Source organism: Geotrypetes seraphini, chromosome 8 (assembly GCF_902459505.1).
Source record: "Geotrypetes seraphini chromosome 8, aGeoSer1.1, whole genome shotgun sequence".
Classification (NCBI taxonomy): Eukaryota; Metazoa; Chordata; class Amphibia; order Gymnophiona; family Dermophiidae; genus Geotrypetes; species Geotrypetes seraphini.
The window spans coordinates 74,252,497-74,274,007 of NC_047091.1; the positions used below are offsets into that span (position 1 = coordinate 74,252,497).

General features: G+C 43.4%; 1 protein-coding gene across 3 annotated transcripts in view; it reads right to left on the reverse strand.

Annotated features, from left to right (window-relative positions):
- Positions 1–21,511, reverse strand: part of SIPA1 (signal-induced proliferation-associated 1) — a 116,134-nt gene that overhangs the window by 16,875 nt on the left and 77,748 nt on the right. For all 3 annotated transcript variants that reach the window (XM_033955914.1, XM_033955911.1, XM_033955913.1), the window contains exons 9-13: positions 12,846–13,120; positions 12,237–12,491; positions 7,509–7,602; positions 3,057–3,204; positions 2,852–2,950 (exon numbers count right to left, since the gene is read on the reverse strand). In XM_033955914.1, coding sequence (XP_033811805.1) covers positions 2,852–2,950; positions 3,057–3,204; positions 7,509–7,602; positions 12,237–12,491; positions 12,846–13,120 — 871 coding nt within the window. The remainder of the gene's footprint in view (positions 1–2,851; positions 2,951–3,056; positions 3,205–7,508; positions 7,603–12,236; positions 12,492–12,845; positions 13,121–21,511) is intronic.

Consider the following 21,511-nt stretch of genomic DNA (forward strand, 5'->3'; position numbering starts at 1 on the left):
TCAGGAAGTACCTCCTCTCGCGGGGAACTGGTTGACTGAGGGCGTGGGGGAGGTGCCCTTACTTCGGGACTCAACGATGTCTCCGGCCCCATGGAGAGCGACACAGATGCGCCTCCACCATGCGTCTCCCGCGGGGAACTCCCCGAAGCTGTCGGCGTGCCCTGCATTCTCCTCATCAGGTCCTCGATGTTTCCGAAGACGGCCGTTCTGGAGCGCTGCGAGGCTCCAGCAGCGCTGCGTCCCCTCCTCTTCGGCATTATAAACCAGGTAAATAATTACAGTAGACAAAGATATTTTAAGGAGCTTCAGGGAGAGTGAAGCTCAAACAACTCCTCGTGCGGCCATCTTGCTACTTACCATTTTCAAGGCTCAGACAGTTAAAAACAGTCTGCCCTGCACTGGTTCTACTTCCCAGTTACTGGAGATGGAGTAGGTTTTGAAGGCAACACCAGTAACTGGGAAGCAGAGCCAGTGCAAGGCAGACCTTTTAATGGTCTGAGCCCTGAAAATGGCAAGGATGGCTAAGAACAGTACTCCCACGATATTCACGGGGATTCCATTCCAGGAACCCCCGCGAATCTTGAAAAACCACGAATACGGTTTTTCGTGGGAGAGATTGGAGAGGGCAACGGGAGAGGCAGGAGAGAGCAGCCGGAGAGCTGGCGAGTGAAGAAAATCACTCACTGTATGCTCCGACCACCTCTTCCTGTACTAAAGTCAGGCCTTACCAATCAGAAGCTGCGTGTCAAAGCAGCTCCTGATTGGTAAGGCCTGACTTTAGTGCAGGAAGAGGCGGTCGGAGCATACGGCGAGTGATTTCCTTCACTCGCTGGCGCTCCGGCTGCTCTCTACTGCCTCTCCAGCTGTCCTCTCCTGGTTGGCGGTTCGTGGTCGGAAAATACCATGAATGACCGGAACCATGAACCGCCGACCGCGAATGACTGGGGGAACACTGTATACCACATTCTTATCGTATGAGTGCAGGTCTTGCATACCTCGGTGGGGGAGGGGAAGACATCTTGTAGTGGAACTTGGCAAGCAAAATGTAACAGTAGAAAAATGTATCTATTAGGCAGACTGGACGGACCATGTAGGTCTTTACCTGCCATCATTTAGTATGTTACTATTTACACCTGACCTAATGCAATGTAAGTTACTATACTCAGGGGAGGGAAGTTTCACGGCGACTCCAGGAAGTACTTCTTCACCGAAAGAGTGGTGGATCATTGGAACAGACTACCACTCCAGGTGGTAAAGGCCAGCAGCGTGATGGATTTTAAGAATAAATGGGATACTCTTGTGGGATCTTTAAGGAAGTAAATTCAGGGGGGGGGGGATACTTGGAATGGGCAGACTTGGTGGGCTGTAGCCCTTTTCTGCCGCTTTTTCTATGTTTCTATGTTACTCTACAGCAAAAAACGAAAGCACAACCCCACGTGTGGAAATACAAGCCAAAAAAAAAAGTGGGGAAGGGACACCCCACACATCAGCCGCAGAGACAATCCTCAGGGGAGTGTAGATAAAATCTATGAGGCAAAACAGAACGAAAACTCTTTTCTTCAAAATCACTGAGCTTTGGAATAACCTTCCTGTCCTGCTGCGGAACCTAGGCTCCTTCCAATTATTCCGAAAGCATCTAAAAACCTGGCTTTTCTCTAAAATGTACCCTCTTTATAACCACTAATTCTTATTATGTTTTTCCCTCATTTATTAAAATACCTATAAACCGTGCCGAGCTCTATCTTTATAGAGAGGATACGGTATATAAACTTAAGGTTTAGTTTAGATTAGTTTATAAAGAGAACAAAATGATCATAAAAATTTGTTTTATATTCATGCTGTTTTACCTCATAGATTTTTTCTACACTCCCCTGAGGAAGGCTTTTTCAAGCCGAAAACATGGACCGTGTTAGGGTCCAGTACAGAAAGGATTCAAAGGGCTAGATTTACTAAGCAAACTGATCATATACTGATTGGTTTACCACTCTCCAGCCTAATTCACTTACCTCTGTGCCGATCCGATTCTGATCCGCGCATGCAAATGAGGGGGAACAGGCTGGCCAATCAAAACAAGAAGCGACTGCAGGGGACAAGTCGCAAACGTCCTTTCCAACTGTCCTCGGCCTGAAATCCCAGCCCTGCAGTCCATCTCTGCTGCTCTGCTCTCTCTGCCCCTTCCAGCCGAGCCCTGCTCTTTCCGTCCCGGACTCTCCTGCTCTCTGCCGCCCTTTCCCGCAGTGCGAGCCCGTGGTTTTAAAGAGGGGCTGCACCGTGGGGAAGGGCGGCAGCGAGCAGGAGTCAATAAATTGCCAATAAAAAGCCAAAAACCAAAACCAAAACACAACAACGCAAATACGAAAGGCAAGTGCAGACCATCTACAGGGAAAGTAGATTGTCTGCGCATGCGTCAGGATCGCACGCTAGCGATCCGTGCGGTTGGAGGGGGACGTTCCTCCGATCGCCCTCATTTTAATTTTTTTTATTTCCCGAATTGGTCGGGCCTGCACGGATCGGGCACGGAGAGTCAGGTTAGTGAATCTAGCCCAAAGACTCTCCGTGAAGCTTGCCTTATGTTTCAGTTATTTATACGTATGTATATGCTTTTATTAATTATATGTTTGCAATAAATTGATTGTCTCTGCGGCTGATGTGTGGTGTCCCTCCCCCACTTTTCTTGGCTTCTAATGCAATGTAAGCACATTTTAGGCCACTTACACTTGTATTTTATAAAGACGAGTAGGTGCCTGCTTGTCTTTTATCACATCGTCTTAAGCTAGCACCTGAAAATGTGCTTACACTGGGCACTCCCTTATGAATGAGGCTCTAAGAGTCAATCAGGACTCCTGCTTACCTTCCTTGGACATTGCCTCTAGGATACTGTTACAGGCCAAAGCCAGGTCTGAGATGCACTGCCACTCCTCCTCCAGGGGCTCTGAGGTCTGGGAAAGAACTGGGAAGAGAAAAGTGGGGAAACAGCAAAAGGGGAAGATGAGAAATCAGAGACTGTGCAATGATGAGAGAGCAGCGAAATGGTGGGGTCTCTTCAAATCCCTTACGTTTCGTGATGGAGTTGTGCAGCGTCCTGGGCAGGAATCTGTCAGTCTCGCTTGGTTCTGTGGCAGCAGGCATGGCCTCTTCCAAAGGGTCCATGGAGGGGGAAAAGCTGCACATGATCCCATCTGGCTCCTCATGTCCAGGATGGTTCTGGATTGGCATAGTGAGGAGAGAGGAAAGAGAGACAGATGAAGAAATGTTTTCAGAGATTAGGAAAGCTGGTAAATTGGGCAACAGTATAATACCGGTTGATTTCAATTACCCCAAGATTAACTGAATAAATGTTATATCAGGGAGTGCTAGGGAGGTAAAATTTCTACACCTCAAAAATAAATGCTTCTTGAAGCAACTGGTTCAGGAACTGGCAAGAGGGGTAGCTATTTTAGATTTGGTCCTTAGTGGAATGCAGAGGTAACTGTGTTGGATTTGTTGGGAAACAGTGATTATAACGTGATCAAATTTGAGCTGATATCTGGAGAGACGTTGCTAAAGAAATTACTGTAGCACCATTTCATTTTTGAAAGTGTGACTATGATAAAATGAGGAAAATGGTGAAAAAGAAGCTAAAAGGTTTGGTGGCAAAGGTTAGGACTGTAAGCCAGGTATGGATGTTATTTAAAAATACAATAGTGGAAGCCCAGACCAGATGTATTCCACATATTAAGGTGGAAAAAAGAGAAAACGAGAACTGGCACGATTAAAAGGTAAAGTGAAAGATTATATTAAAGCAAAAAAAATAAATAAATAAATCCTTTAAAGAATGGAAAAATGATCCAAATGAAGAACATAAAAAGAGGCAGAAGTACTGGCAAATTAGATGCAAAACATTGATTTAAAAAAAGTTAAAAAAGAATATGAAAATAAACTTACCAAAGAGGCAAAAAGTCATAACAACAATTTTTTTTTAGGTACATCAGAAGCAGAAAACCTGTGAGGGAATCCATAGAACCATTGGATGATCAAGGAGCAAAAGGGGTACTCAAAGAGGATAAGGCCATAGTGGAGAGACTGAAGGGATTCTTTGCTTCAGTCTTTTCAGAAGAAGAAGTAAGAGATCTACCTGAACCAGAAATGGTTTTTAAGGGTGATGGATGTGGAGGAACTGAAAGAAATCTCAATGAATATGGAAGATGTACTAAGCCAAATTGACAAGTTAAAGAGTGATAAACTTGGACCGGATTATACAGTACATCCCAGAGTACTGAAAGAACTCAAACATGAAATTGCTGATCGCTAACATCGTCTGTAGTACTTGAAGATTGGAGGGTGGTCAATGTTATGCCAATTCTTAAAAAGGGTTCCAGGGGAGATCCAGGAAATTACAGATCAATAAGCCTGACTTAAGTGCTGGCCAAAATAGTGGGAACAATTATAAAAAATAAATTGTGGAACACATAGGCAAACATGAATTAATGGGACAGAATCAGCATGGGTTCAGCTAAGGGAATTCCTTGCCTCACCAATTTGATTGAATTATTTGAAGGTATGAATAAACATGTGGATAAAGGTGAGCCAGTTGATATAGTATATCTAGAACTTCAAAAAGCTTTTGACAAAGTTTCTCATGAGGGGCTCCTAAAAAAATTAAAGAGTCATGGGAAAGGAAGTAATGTTAGATGCTTACAACTTATTCAAAACACCTCAATTAGACTTATTGGAAAAGCAAAGAAATTTGACCATGTCTCACCACTCTTTAAGAAATCTCATTGGCTCCTGGTGGCACATCGAATAACTTACAAGATATGTCTACTAAGCCTTAAATCAATACTTTATAAAACTCCTGCCTTTATTGACCAAGTCTTAATACCCTATGCCCCCACCCAATCACTTAGATCTAATGACCAACATTTTCTGATTGTTCCCTCTCTCAAATCCATTAATACTCATAGGCAATATATTTTTTCAGTGGTCGCTCCACAACTATGGAATTTTCTCCCAATACACATAAGGGAAGAACGTCTCATCAATAGGTTTAAAAGCAAGTTAAAATGCTTTCTTTTTAAAGATGCTTTTGACTGCTAGTTTTTTAGAGTCAGGTCACACTCCTTAATTCCAATTTGATTTTCTTTTTCCCTCCTTATTGTTATATCCATACTCGTCTCATTTACTATCATATATTGTATTTCCTCCCCCACTTCCTTTTCGGTTCAGTTTATGTTTTGTGATTTGTCTATGTTATTGATACTGTCTCCCCGAATTTGGTGTTGTATTAGTTTTTAGATTTGTTCATCGCTTTGTATTACAATTAAGCGATTCATCAAATTTTAAATAAAACTTGAAAAAAATTTAAAACTTTAGTTGTGGATTAAGAACTGGCTATCAGACAGAAAACAGAAGATAGGGTTAAATGGCCATTTTTCTTAATGGAGGAGGATAAACAGTGGAGTGCCACAAGGATCTGTACTGGAATTGGTGCTGTTTATAACTTATTTATAAATGATCTGGAAATTGGAACAACACGCGAGGTGATTAAATTTGCAGACGACACTAAACTGCTCAAAAAACTGCAGGCAGACCTTAGGAAATTGGAAGACTGGGCATCCAAATGGCATTTGACATTTAATATGGACAAATGCAAAGTGATGCACATTGAGAAGAATAAGCCAAATCACAGTTACCGGATGCTAGGGTCCACCTTGGGGATCAGTGCCCAAGAAACAAAGATCTGGGTGTCATTGTAAACAGTATGCTGAAACCTTCCTCCCATTGTGTGGTGGCAGCAAGAAAGCAAACAAGATGCTAGGAATTTTTAGAAGACTCAGAATGTTATAATGCCTCTGTATCACTCCTTGGTGTGACCTCACCTTGAGTACTGCATTCAGTTCTGGTTGACTTATCTCAAAATTGTTCAAGTGTGCATGTGTTGTTTTTAAATTCCTTTATGTACTATTTGATCCTTCAATCCCTCTATGTTGGAATGCTATTAGATCTTGTCACTCAAAGATTACAACAATCTATAAATTATCATTTCCATCCTCTAGAGGACTTAAATGCGTTGGGAAGCTTAGTAAATCTATGGCATTTAAATTGGTGGAGATTTGGAACAAACTCCCAGACTCTTTAAGACTGTTAGGCCAGCTACAGCAGTTTCGGAAAGATTTAAAAACTTGGTTGTTTACACAATAGTTTTCAAGATTATCAACTGACAAATGAATAAAGTATATTTTATCTTTTTATCTTTTAAATTTCTATCTCATGCTTGATTAATACACCGACTCAGGAATTGTTATCCCAATAGCACCTTTCTTCATATGATCTATTAATATGTAATTTCTATCTTTAATGAATTGTAAACCGAGTCGAGTTCCTTCGGGAAATGATCTGGTATATAAATTGAAGATTAGATTAGAAAAATGATATAGCGGATATAGAAAAGGTTCAAAGAACGACTAAGAAGATAAAGGGGATGGAACTCCTCTCATATGAGGAGAGACTAAAGAGGTTAGGGCTCTTCAGCTTGGAAAAGAGTTGACTGAGGGGAGATATGATTGAAATCCTGAGTGAAGTAGAAAGGGTACAAGTGGATCAATTTTTCACGCCGTTAAAAATTACAAAAACTAGGGGACACTCGATGGAGTTACAGGGAAATACTTTAAAAACCAATAGGAGGAAATATTTTTTCACTTAGAGAATAGCTAAGTGGTTAATGTAGCTGGTTTTAAGAAATGTGTGGACAAGTTCCTGGAGGAGGGGTCCATAGTTTGTTATCGATACTAGAGAGTTGCGTGGGGACAGAAATTCCACCCATCCCTGCCCATCCCTGCCAGAATCCTCTCCGTCCCCACCCGTCCCTGTCAGGATCCTCTCCATCCCCACCCATCCCCTCAAAGAATTACCTCCATCCCCGCCCGTCCCCATAAAAAGCAGCAATTACCTAACAGGATCATCAGTTCCACAGTTTCTTTTCTGTTTGCGCTGCTGTTTTCCTTGTAGAATCTCTTTGGTGGAACCCTATTTTTGTTTTCTGTTCAGGTAATTAACTTATAAACCCCCTCTTTTACTAAGGCTGACGTGTCCATTATATTATATGGATGAACCCTGCTTCCAAAGCCTTCCATCCCCATGGGTGTCCCGTTGGCTAGAGGGGGGTCCCCGTGGGAGTCCCGTAGGCCAGAAGGGGGTCCCCGTGGGAGTCCCGTGGGTTAGGGGTGATTCCCGTGGGATTCCTGCGATCCCTGTTCCCATGCAGACCTCTAATCGAGACAGACATGGGGAAAGCCACTGCTTGCCCTGGTCAGAAGCATGGAAAGTTTCTACTATTTGGGTTTTTTCCAGGTATTAGTGACCAGGATTGGCCACTGTGAAGATGGGCTACTGGGTTAGATAGACCATTGGTCTGACCCAGTAAGCTTTTCTTATATTCTTATGACAAAGGATGAGAAACATAACAACAAAGGCTATTAAGTAGACTAGGTGGAGGGTCTCATCTATGTGTGATAGATGGCATGACTCACCTGAATATCCATTCGCAAATCCCTGTCTGGCAGCGGCTTGGGAATGAGATCGGGTGTGGCATCAGAGAACGTAGAAATCTCACCACAAGTAGAACTGAAAGAGAGTTTTCAAAATAAATGTAATAGAAATCAAGGGCCGAATATTCAGCTCTTAAGTTAGCCTCCTAAATTTATGCCCTATTTTTAGCCAAATTTAGGAGTATAAGTTTTCAGCTGAAAATTCAACTTAATTTATGAAGTTAAAAGCCTAGTGCTGAAAATACGAGCTAAGGGGCTCATAATAAAAAAACAAACATCTAAAAAGTGGCCTAAATGGGTACTTGGACAATCAAAAAGCCTGATTGTCCAAGTACCCATAACCAAAGCTAGTTTTAGACGTATCTAAAACCAGCTTAGGCCTTTCCCCTGCCTCTAAATGCATAGAGCGAAAAGAGCCATTTTTAGAGGAGGGGAAAGGGCGGGAGGTGGGCGAGAAGTGGGCCGACCTAGACCTAGGCGTTCAGCAGGTATAACCAAACATTTTGACAGGTTGCCTAGTTGGCTCTTATACATTTTGACTTAGACCAAGTCAAAACAGGTATAAGTGCCGAAAAAGGGCCCGCTGAGCTGCTGGCGGCTGCCGCGATCAGCTCAGCGGCCTGGCAACCTACTCACCTCCTCACCGCAGCAGGAGAGATGGCTCATCTCCCCTGCCGCGATGTGATCACCCCCCCTCGACAAGATCAGGAAGGAGGGAGCCCAAGACCTCCTTCTAGGTGACTCCCCACCCCCACTAAGATCCAGGCAGGAGGGATCCCAGGCTCTCCTGCCCTCGGCGCATCTGTGGGCGGGGTTTGAGGTGCCTGGGCAGATCGCTCACAGGAAATGGCTGCCTTGAGCTCCCGTAGTCTATCGAGCCATTTCCTGTGAGTGATCTGCACGGGGCAGGAGCGTGGGAAGATCGCTCCTGCCCCAAAAATCCGCTAGACCACCAGGTAAGGCTTAAGGGGGGGCTTACAGGGCTTAAAATAGCCCAAAAAATTAAAAAGCATTTTTTGTTTTAAAACCGTGAATAATCGAATCCGTAGATATGGAAACCGCGAATACGGAGGGGGAAGTGTATATTCAGGTACTTCATCATTTTTCCCTATCTGTCCCAGCAGGCTCAAACTCTATCTAGTGTACGTGGGGGCAATGAGGGGATTAAGTGACTTGCCCAGGTTCACAAGGAGCAACGAGGGATTTGAACCCACAACCTCAGATATGAGCTTTAAAAGATCTGAAGGTGTTTAAAACCACATTAAAACGTTACTAGTTCAAGAGTCAATTAAAATTGATACATGACAATGGCATAGTAAAGGGGGGGGGCGGTCCACCCCGGCGCCATGCTGGTGGGGGCACTCCTCCTCCTCTCCCCTTGCCAAATGCGCGCCCCCCTTCACCACCTTGAGCAACAACTTCAACGGACTCCTCGCGACCACGTAGGCTCCTCCCACTGACGGGGGGCTTGTTATTGGTTCATTCCATAGCCTTTTTTAGAAAAGGTCTTTGCTATCTGCGGCTCAGTTATGCCTTTGGTTATCTAATGTTCAGGAACCACCACGATAGCCTCTCAAAGCATTGTTGTTGCGTTACCATGGTTAGCTGCCCCAGTGCCCCACTCCTATCGTACAATTAAAATTTAAACCTATTTTATTTCTTTTTATTAGATATTGCAGCTTTTATCAGTCCTATGGATATTGTCTACCATTTTAGTTTACTCTTAGGCACAACATCATGGATTTCAGTCCACCTTGAGGACTGATGAGTGTTGCATAATAGGGGCTTTTTATTTGATTTATTGTTTTATTATATTATTTTATTGTTCTCCAACACTATTTTATGGTCTCCTATCAGTAAGATTTTTGTATGCCACCATGTTCATTATTTAAATATGGTTTGATCTATGTATTTATCTTTCTTTTGTCCATAAAATTAGTTCCGCTATCAGTAAGGCTAAGTCAGTTTTTTCCTCCTTCCTCTCTCAGGCATTTGCAATTTGGACACTAATTCCACAATACCAGCACATTATTTGACGACATCAATCAGATTTTCCACTTTCTATTTCTCTTGTATTAGTATTCCTTTGCTAGCTACATTGACTTTGTACTAGTCTTCCCTCTAGGACAGGGGTGTCCAACCTGCGGCCCAGTGAAGTATTTTGTGCAGCCCCGGTCGAGGGCGATGCAGTGTTTTCCTCTGCTGCCCCTGAGTGTTTACCGTCTTGCCGGCTCCCTCCTCTGTCTTGCTGCAGCATTTGCGCAGCCCCAGAAACATTTTTTTCAGGCAATGTGGCCCAGGGAAGCCAAAAGGTTGGACACCCCTGCTCCTAGAGTCTCCACCTTTAGATTCCATGCCACACTTTATGCCCTCAGGGTTTCATTATTAACCAAAACACAGATACACATGTTTCGCCAAGCATGGTTTATCCTATATTCAGTTTCTTTTGAATACATCACTACCTCATCAATGGAAGTGGCCACGCACAATTAGGTACATTACTGACTATGTTCCTAACACATACACTTGTGTTTCTCGTTCACCTCGTATATGTATGTTTTCCCTTTTTCTCTCCTGTCCATCTCTTTTTTGCTTTCTCTGTTTATGTCCAATTTTGATTTTTGTTTTGTCTTATTTCATACTCTAGGACCCTTGAGAAAGGCTTTGTTAGGGTCCGTTAGCTTTTAATATGGTTGATGTGGATATTTTGGTGATGGGACAATCGCGTGCCAGACACCAACGCGCTGACAATTGAGCGCTGACAATTCGGCGCAAGACACAAGCGCACCGCGGGAAAACTTAGTTTTAAAAAGCTCCGACGGGGTGGGGTGTGGAACCCCCCCCTACTTTATTACATACTGTTCATGCTGCCGTTGGGGGGGGGGGCTTGGGGGGTGCAACCTCCCACAGTATAGAGAAAACGGAACTTTTCCCGGAAAAAATTTGAAAAACTTTCGTTTTCTCTATAATGGAGGGTTCCAACCCCCCCAAACCCCTCCCAACAGCAGCGTGAACACTATGCAGTAAAGTGGGGGAAGGGGGGGTTCCCCACTCACAGCCCGCTTTGGAGCTCGTTAAAACTAAGTTTTCCCGCGGCGCGCTGGTGTCTTGCACCGAATTGTCAGCACTCAATTGTCGGCGCGCTGATGTCTCACGCGCGACTGACTATGAACCGATATTTTAAAACATTGATTGAAGAAATAAAGGAAGGTCACGAACATTGTGTTTCGCCCACAGTTTGTTTTATTGCTGGGTCACTTCCGGGTGCCGCACATAGACAGTGATGTCAGAGGGAGAGCCGACAGGGCCGTGAAGAGCAAGCTGAAGTTGTTACTCATGGCGGTGAACAATTAGAGGTAGGGGGGGGGAAGGGAGGTGGCAGAGATGAGGGTGGTAGAGAGGCACCTCTCACCCTCGCTGTGCCACTGATACATGACACAGTTTCTGATCAGGAAGTGTCCATCTCTGGTATTCACAAGGTTTTATGTGGACTACAGGGGGACTGGGATTTTTCAGAGATAAAGAATAAGTGGGAAAAAGATATGGGGAATAGTTTGGATAAATGAAATGTCTTAGCAGCAAGAAAAGAGGAGACTGAGAGGGGATATGATCGAAACGTTCAAGATAATGAAGGGAATAGACTTAGTAGATAAAGACAGACTGTTCACACTCTCCAAGTTAGGGAGAATGAGAGGGCACTCCCTAACGTTAAAAGGGGATAGATTCCGTACAAACGTAAGGAAGTTTATCTTCACCCAGAGAGTAGTAGAAAACTGGAACACTCTTCCGGAGGCTGTTATAGGGGAAAACACCCTCCAGGGACTCAAGATGAAGTTAGACTAGTTCCTGCTGAACCAGAACGTATGCAGCTATCCCTGTTACACATTCCACTTCTCCTCCTCTCTCGTTTCATGCTTCGCAAAATTCTTCATCAGTTCTCCCTATCCCATGTCCCTCATTATATATTTCAGCATTATCAAAGAGGAACAGGTGAGAGGAAGATGAGAAAGAGCGACTGCAAAGGTTGGTTGGAAGGAAGGGAAGTGAGCTGGAACATGCAATGGGGACAAGTGAAGGAGGAGATGGGAGGGAGCAGCAGGACTCAGGAAGGAGGAAAGGGAAGCTGGGAGATATAATGAGGAAGGCGAGATGGGGTGATTGGCAGGGCTGGATGCCAGGGGAGCTGAAATGTATGGAAAGAGAGCAGCAAGGCTGAGGGGGAGGAGAGGGAAAGATATATACACTTCTCCCTCCGTATTCGCGAATTCCGTATCTATGTATTCGCTTATTCGCGGTTTTAAATTTTAAAAAATTTATTTTCATTTTTCAGGCTATTTTAAGCCCTGTTAAGCCCCCCTTAAGCCTTACCTGGTGGACTAGCGGGTTTTCGGGGCAGGAGCAATCTTCTCACGCTCCTGCCCCGTGCAGATCGCTCACAGGAAATGGCTCAAGAGACTCAAGGCAGCCATTTCCTGTGAACGATCTGCACGAGGCAGGAGTGTAGGATTGCTCCTGCCCCAAAAACTCGCTAGACCACCAAGTAAGGCTTAAGGGGCGCAGAATTGGCCCGAATATTATTCGTGGTTTTTTTAATACTCGTGGGCCGGCTCTGCCCCTAACCCCTGCGAATACGGAGGGGGAAGTGTAATGAGGGAGGAGACATGAGGAGGGTTGGGATGCTGGACAGCAAAAGGGCTGTGTCTCGCTTACTGCCGATCTTCCATTCTCTTGGTTCTCCGGTCGGAGTTTCTCCTCAGAAACTCTGTCCTCTCTTCCACAAGGGTGATCTGGGGCCCGTCCTGCAGTGAGAGTGACCTTAAAAACTGCAGCGTGGCTGGTTTCAGTGCTGCTCCTCCAGTGTGTATCACTGCTGCCCTCCCCTCTGTCGCAGCAGGGCCAGCAGCGGCAATGTCAGCTCGTCGACTCTGTTCCTGCAGGGACTTCAGATACAACTCTGAATAGCTCCTGGTTCAGAGGGGCACAAAAGTCAAGAGTAGGACACCTGGTCAAAGTTTGGATCATGGCTACAAAGAATTATTAGACTGGATGGGTCTCTTGTACACCCAGGTCTACCCAGGAGCAGTTAATCCAGATCTGGTTTCACCCATAAGCGGCTAAATCCAGACCTGGTTTTACCTTACCCATTACTTTGATTAATTTGAAATTTGAAAGGGCCATAAATGATACGGGAATAAAACTAGGCCTGACCCAGCCTCTTCCTCATGACCTGGAGTCATCTAAAGACCATAGCCAGGTCTTGAGTCAAATACAGTTAGTGCGGGAGCGTTTCTGAAAAAGACTAGACACGTGCATCCTTACCGTCTAGGCTTTCCATTCTCATCTGGTGGCACCACAGTGATGGTGACTTTTTTTGCAGTGCGGAGTAGATCTGCTGTTTGCTGAGGGCTGAGGCATACAAGGGGCTGGCTGCACACCCTCACCAGCCGAGCGCCAGGCTGTAGCCCAGCCTTTTCTGCAAAGGTAAAGCGCTCCACCTCTGTCACGAAGCCCTCTGGGTCCACCTGGAAACCGAGCTGGCCAACACCGTTCCGCAGCAGGGTCAGCTCACGGGTCTCGCAGCCACGTGTCACCAGCTGAGCAGGGAGAAAGAACAAGGGGTCAATACATGGAAAAATACATGAATGTCTCTTAGAGTCAATGGCAGAGCCAGAGTTTAGAACTGAGACACGGAATCTACAGTTTTTTTGAATTTTCCAATTTGTAGTTTATTATTGGCTGAATTCTTGATAAAGGACATTTTTAAAGGGATTGCCATTCAGCATATTACGAATAACTGGAAAAATTAGGATAGGCCGAGTTATAATTTTTGGTGGAATTCTTTATGCCACATCTTTAAAATGGAGCGTGTAATAGCCATGCAGCAGGGACATTTTAAGAAATTCAGGAATGTTTGGGAGTCATTAACAAAATATTACTTTTCCCTTGAACACACACGTCCAAGTTAGGGAGGGGGTGGGGTAATTTTTGCTTTCTTATGAAATAAATATTTGTTGAGTATGGGGGGGGAGGGATATTTGATCTGAAGTAGTATTTGTTAGTATATTAAGTGATGTTAAAGTGTGTAATGATTTTATTTTGTATTGCACGTATTGAAAGTTTTAAAAATGAATAAAGATATATATATATATATATATATATTTTTTTTTTTTTTTAAAGGAGTTTTTACTACTGTTAGAGGCAGTTTCTATTACCTTTAGTAACTGTTATTACCTCCCAGTTACAAAGGTCCAATAACATGATACTAAGGGGGGTGATGGATGTTCTATAATACATCAGATTCATTTAATTGATTTAGTTTCTTGAGACTTCTTTCTTTTGGTTTCATTTCTGATGGAAACACAGAGTGGAGTCTCGCTGGTATTCCAATCGTGGTGGTCAAGAGTGTTAAATGTCTATAAGAACAGACTCTTTTGCAAGGTCTTTATTCTTGTAAAACATGCTTTTATTGATATGACCTGACATAGGCTGTGTTTCGGCTATGCAGAGCCTCCTTCAGGGGTCATGTGGTCTACAAACTATAAATAAAGCATAATATAAAACAAGCATATATGTATAGCCTTAAAACTTAAGTTAAAACCAAAAGAGAAGTTAAAACAAAAATGAAAGTGACATGCGTGAACCTTCTTACAACATTGGTTAAAACAAATAAATATGTGTGAACCTGCTTAAAATGATAAAGGAAATATTTCTTAAACTAAGCAATAAAAAATTCAAAATATGGACAAATAGAATAAATATGAAGGAGCAGGCGAGCAGGCGCAGGAAAAATCATGGAAGTGTTGCTGAAAGAAAGGATAGTGTACTTCCTTGAATCTAATGGGTTACAGGATCCGAGGCAACTTGGCTTTACAAAAGGTAAATCGTGCCAAACGAACCTGATTGAATTTTTTGATTGGGTGACCAGAGAACTGGATCGAGGACATATGCTAGATGTAATTTACTTGGATTTCAGCAAAGCCTTTGATACGGTTCCTCATAGGTGGCTGTTGAACAAACTTTAAAGGTTTCAAGTTTAATAAATTCTTTGATTAGATCGCAAAATCTTATTTCAATGCGATTTACATCAGATAAAAATATAAAATAATAAAATCCACAAATATCACATATATTGCTAATTAACATTAAAACATTAGGGAAGAGGGGATCTTAAATTACAATATAAAAAAAATAAAACCAAAAATAAAATTGGGTATAGGTTTAGAACACACAGGAAGGGCTGAAGTTAGGACCCAAAGTGGTGAACTGGGTTAGAAACTGGTTGTCGGACAGATGCCAGAGGGTGGTGATTAACGGAAGTCGCTCGGAGGAAGAAAAGGTGACTAGTGGAGTCCCTCAGGGTTCGGTGTTGGGGACGATCCTGTTCAATATGTTTGTGAGTGACATTGCTAAAGGGTTAGAAAGAAAAGATGATACCAAGATTTGTAACAGAGTAGACACCGAAGAGGGAGTGGGAAATATGAAAAAGGATCTGCAAAACTTAGAGGAATGGTCTAATGCCTGGCAACTAAAATTCAATGCAAAGAAATGCAGAGTAATGCATTTGGGGATTAATAATCGGAAGGAACCGTATATGCTGGGAGGTGAGAAGCTGATATGCATGGACGGGGAGAGGGACCTTGGGATGATAGTATCCAAAGATCTAAAGGCGAAAAAACAGTGTGACAAGGCGGTGGCTGCTGTCAGAAGGATGCTGGGCTGTATAAAGAGAGGCATAGCCAGAAGAAGGAAGAAGGTGTTGATGCCCCTGTACAGGTCATTGGTGAGGCCCCACTTGGAGTATTGTGTTCAGTTTTGGAGACCATATCTGGTGAAGGACATAAGAAGACTTGAAGCGGTCCAGAGGAGGGCGACGAAAATGATAGGAGGCTTGCGCCAGAAGACGTATGCGGAGAGACTGGAAGCCCTGAATATGTATACCCTAGAGGAAAGGAGGGACGGGGGGATATGATTCAGACGTTCAAATACTTGAAGGGTATTAATGTAGAACAAAATCTTTTCCAGAGAAAGGAAAATGGTAAAACCAGAGAACATAATTTGAGGTTGAGGGGTGGTAGATTCAAGAGCAATGTTAGGAAATTCTACTTTACAGACAGGGTGGTGGATGCCTGGAATGCGCTCCCAAGAGAGGTGGTGGACAAGAAAACGGTGACGGAGTTCAAAGAAGTGTGGGATGAACACAGAGGATCTAGAATCAGAAAATAATATTAAATATTGAACTAAGGCCAGTACTTGGCAGACTTGCACGGTCTGTATATGGCCATTTGGGGAAGGATGGGCTGGAGAGGGCTTCAATGGCAGGGAGGGTATAGATGGGCTGGAGTAGGTTTTGATGGAGATTTCGGCAGTTGGAACCCAAGCACAGTACTGGGTAGAGCTTTGGATTCTTGCCCAGAAATAGCTAAGAAGAAAAAATTAAAAAAATTTAAATTTAATCAGGTTGGGCAGACTGGATGGACCATTCGGGTCTTTATCTGCCGTCATCTACTAAGTTACTATGTATAATATTGTGAAAATGGATGCTCTGTGAGGAAAGGTAAACAAATATTTTGTGAATCCTGAGTGAACCTCTATAAAGATGTAAAACTTAAGGCTCCTTTTACTAAGCTGTGATAGCAGTTTTGCCGCACGTGCTAGACGCTAACACCAGCATTGAGCTGGCGTTAAGTTCTAGCCACGTAGCACGGGTTTAGCGCGCAGGGCAATTCTGAACGCGCTAAAAACGCTATTGCAGCTTAGTAAAAAGGAGCCCTAAGGTGAGCCTACCCAAAATCCGTTGGATCATTGGGAGATTATATAAAAACAAAGCTGGTAAAGATGTATCACTGTGAAAAATAGAATTTGAAAGACGTTATGTTAAAACGATTCGCAGTTGTTTACTTCCTTTGCAGTTATACTGAAATTTCAGTTATACTGAAATTTCAGTATAACTATTTGGTTATAAAACACTCCCATATTTTGATGAATTAGTAATTTTATGACAATTCTTATGTAATCCGCCTTGAACTGCAAGGTAATGGCGGAATAGAAATCACAAATGTAATGTAATGATTTCTAGAACACAGAACGACAGGGTCTCCATCTTGTATACGGCACAACTGGGCCGACTCCTCTAGCTTTGCACTGTTGGAAGCTGGGCACAAAGCACCACCGTATAGAAAAAAACTAGGGTCCGATGCCTTTTATTAAATGATGGTAAATTTATATTGAAGTGACTTACCGGTACTCCAATTCAAAATAAAGGGATTATCATACATGCTAAAACAACTCAATGCCATCATTTTAAGATAGTGGATGCCAAAAACCCGTGAATTCAAGTGAAATAGGAAAAACAAACCTGATGACATAATGAAAACAAACCAGGTGTAAATAAAGTTGACCTCATGAAATAGATTATTACACAAACTGATACCTATTCTGAAGATACAATCAAACATTTGTCGATAACCAGAAAAAGTGCTCAATTAATTAAAAAATTGTTGGAGGTTTAATCAGGATCGATTTGTTTAACTCATCGTTGTAGAAAACTAAACTGACTGTGCATATATTTAAAAAGGCAAACCAAGTGAACATTATTGCTTATGAGATAAATAAAAAAAATTTACCCTCCCCCCTTTAAAAAACTGTAGCGCGGTTTTTAGTGCTGGCCATGGTGGTAACCACTCCGACACTCATAGGAATTCTATGAGTGTTGGAGCTGTTACCACCAGGGCCGGTGATAAAAACTGCGCTATGGTTTTGTAAAAAAGGGAGGTTAGCGTTTAAACGATTTACCACAATTACCATGCAATAGGATTTCTACAATGCTAGAGTAACTGAACGCCGTCATAGACAAATAGCAAATGCCAAACCAAGGCATGAATCTTGGATGGTATTTAAAAGGCCCAACACAATGACGTATAGGAAACACATACGAGTGGGCGTAAGTAGGTTTTTAGACTCCGATCAACAAATATTCTAAAACAAGTACCTACATATACAAATGAAAACAAATTTCTATAAATGGAGAAAAAAAACCACTCAAGGGGTTGAATATTGTACTGAAATTAAAAGTCATGAAGGAAAATTTATAATGGTTATAGAAATGAGTATACTGTATATCTACTTAGAATGATTTTAAATTACCCATATGGCTATGTAAATAGTGATGTAAACTCGCTGTATGTAGTGCTAGTGATAAAACAATTTCCAAAATTGAGAGTGTGGAATAATGAAAGGGGCTGGAGGAGTTGCCGTACAGCGAAAGATTAGAGAAACTGGGCCTTTTCTTCCTCGAACAGAGGAGATTGAGAGGGGACATGATCGAAACATTCAAGGTACTGAAGGGAATAGACTTAGTAGATAAGGACAGGTTGTTCACCCTCTCCAAGGTAGGGAGAACGAGAGGGCACTCTCTAAAATTGAAAAGGGGATAGATTCCGTACGAACATAAGGAAGTTCTTCTTCACCCAGAGAGTGGTAGCAAACTGGAATGCTCTTCCGGAGTCTGTCATAGGGGAAAACACCCTCCAGGGATTCAAGACAAAGTTAGACAAGCTCCTGCTGAACCGGAACATATGCAGGTAGGGCTAGTCTCAGTTAAGACACTGGTCTTTGACCAGAGAGCCACCGCATTGGAACGACGAGCGAGGTGCAGATGATACAAAGTTATTCAGAGTAGTGAAGACTTAGGAGGATTACGAAGACCTGCAACAGGACATAAACACGCTTGAGAAATGGGCTGCAACATGGCAAATGAAGTTTAACGTGGACAAGTGTAAGGTGATGCATGTTGGCAACAAAAATCTTGTACATGAATACAGGATGTCTGGTGCAGTACTCAGAGAGACATCCCAGGAGAGACTTGGGAGTACTGGTTGACAAGTCGATGAAGCCATCTGCGCAATGTGCGGCAGCGGCGAAAAGGGCAAACAGAATGTTTGGAATGATTAAAAAGGGGATCACGAACAGATCAGAGAAGGTTATCATGCGGCTGTACCGGGCCATGGTACGATCTCACCTGGAATACTGCGTCCAGCACTGGTTGCCGTACTTGAAGAAGGACACAGTACTACTCAAAAGGGTCCAGAGAAGAGCAACTAAAATGGTTAAGGGGCTGGAGGAGTTGTCATACAGTGAGAGATTAGAGAAACTGGGCCTCTTCTCCCTTGAGCAGAGGAGATTGAGAGGGAACATGATTGAGAGCAGAAAGGACTACAGGGTGAAACTGAAAGAAGCCAAGAGAGAGATACGTTTGGCGAAGGCACAGGCGGAAGAACAAATGGCTAAAAATGTAAAAAAGGGAGATAAAATTTTTTACAGATATATTAGTGAAAGGAGGAAGATAAAAAATGGAATTGCTAGGCTAAAAGATGCTGGGAACAAATATGTGGAGAGTGATGAGGAGAAAGCAAATGTGCTAAACAAATACTTCTGTTCTGTGTTCACAGAAGAAAATCCTGGAGAAGGACCGAGATTGTCCGGCAAAGTTACACGAGAAAATGGAGTAGATTCTGCGCCGTTTACGGAGGAGGGTGTTTATGAGCAACTTGAAAAACTGAAGGTGGACAAAGCGATGGGACCAGACGGGATCCATCCCAGGATACTAACGGAACTCAGAGAGGTTCTGGCGAGTCCTATTAAAGACTTGTTCAACAAATCTCTGGAGACGGGAGTGATTCCTGGGGATTGGAGGAGAGCGGATGTGGTCCCTATTCATAAAAGTGGTCACAGGGATGAAGCAGGAAACTACAGGCCGGTGAGCCTCACTTCAGTTGTTGGAAAAATAATGGAAGTGTTGCTGAAAGAAAGGATAGTGTATTTCCTTGAATCTAATGGGTTACAGGATCCGAGGCAACATGGCTTTACAAAAGGTAAATCGTGCCAAACGAACCTGATTGAATTTTTTGATTGGGTGACCAGAGAGCTGGATCGAGGACATATGCTAGATGTAATTTACTTGGATTTCAGCAAAGCCTTTGATACAGTTCCTCATAGGAGGCTGTTGAACAAACTTGAAGGGCTGAAGTTAGGACCCAAAGTGGTGAACTGGGTCAGAAACTGGCTGTCGGACAGACGCCAGAGGGTGGTGGTTAATGGAAGTCGCTCGAAGGAAGGAAAGGTGACTAGTGGAGTCCCTCAGGGTTCGGTGCTGGGGCCAATCCTGTTCAATATGTATGTAAGTGACATTGCTGAAGGGTTGGAAGGAAAAGTGTGCCTTTTTGCAGATGATACCAAGATTTGTAACAGAGTAGACACCGAAGAGGGAGTGGAAAATATGAAAAAGGATCTGCAAAAGTTAGAGGAATGGTCTAATGCCTGGCAACTAAAATTCAATGCAAAGAAATGCAGAGTAATGCATTTGGGGATTAATAATAGGAAGGAACCGTATATGCTGATATGCACGGATGGGGAGAGGGACCTTGGGGTGATAGTGTCCGAAGATCTAAAGGCGAAAAAACAGTGTGACAAGGCAGTGGCTGCTGCCAGAAGGATTCTGGGCTGTATAAAGAGAGGCGTAGTCAGTAGAAGGAAGAAGGTGTTGATGCCCCTGTACAGGTCATTGGTGAGGCCCCACTTGGAGTATTGTGTTCAGTTTTGGAGACCGTATCTGGCGAAAGACGTAAGAAGACTTGAGGCGGTCCAGAGGAGGGTGACGAAAATGATAGGAGGCTTGCGCCAGAAGACGTATGAGGAGAGACTGGAAGCCCTGAATATGTATACCCTAGAGGAAAGGAGAAACAGGGGAGATATGATTCAGACGTTCAAATACTTAAAGGGTATTAACGTAGAACAAAATCTTTTCCAGAGAAAGGAAAATGGTAAAACCAGAGGACATAATTTGAGGTTGAGGGGTGGTAGATTCAGGGGCAATGTTAGGAAATTCTACTTTACGGAGAGGGTGGTGGATGCCTGGAATGCGCTCCCGAGAGAGGTGGTGGAGAGTAAAACTGTGACTGAGTTCAAAGAAGCGTGGGATGAACACAGAAGAATTAGAATCAGAAAATAATATTAAAGATTGAACTAGGCCAGTTACTGGGCAGACTTGTACGGTCTGTGTCTGTGCATGGCCGTTTGGAGGAGGATGGGCAGGGGAGGGCTTCAATGGTTGGGAGGGTGTAGATGGGCTGGAGTAAGTCTTAACAGAGATTTCGGCAGTTGGAACCCAAGCACAGTACAGGGTAAAGCTTTGGAGTCTTGCCCAGAAATAGCTAAGAAGAAAAAAAAAAAAATTTAAATTGAATCAGGTTGGGCAGACTGGATGGACCATTCGGGTCTTTATCTGCCGTCATCTACTATGAAACCTTCAAGATAATGAAGGGAATAGACTTAGTAGATAAAGACATGTTGTTCACCCTCTCCAAGGTAGGGAGAACGAGAGGGTACTCTCTAAAGTTAAAAGGGGATAGATTCCATATAAACGTAAGGAAGTTCTTTTTCACCCAGAGAGTGGTGGAAAACTGGAACGCTCTTCCAGAGGCTGTCGTAGGGGAAAACACCCTCCAGGGATTCAAGACAAAGTTAGACGAGTTCCTGCGGAACTGGAACGTACGCAGGTAGGGCTGGTCTCGGTTAGGGTGCTGGTCTTTGACCTAGTGGCCGCCGCAGGAGCGGACTGCTGGGTACGATGGACCATTGGTCTGACCCAGCAGCGGCAATTCTTATGTTCTTAACATTACAGTTTAAATGTTTTTGTCCTAATCGTGATGCTAAGAGAACCTAAAGGGCAAACTCCAAAAAAGAAAAGAGAAAAAGAAATCACTTGTCTGGTTATAGCAGTGGTTCCCAACCCTGTCCTGGAGGACCCCCAGGTCAATCGGGTTTTCAGGCTAGCCCTAATTAATATGCATGGAGCAGATTTGTATGCCTGACACTTCCATTATAAGCAAATCTCTCTCATGTATATTCATTAGGGCTGGCCTGAAAACCCGATTGACCTGGGGGTCCTCCAGGACAGGGTTGGGAACCACTGGGTTATAGCACATGTT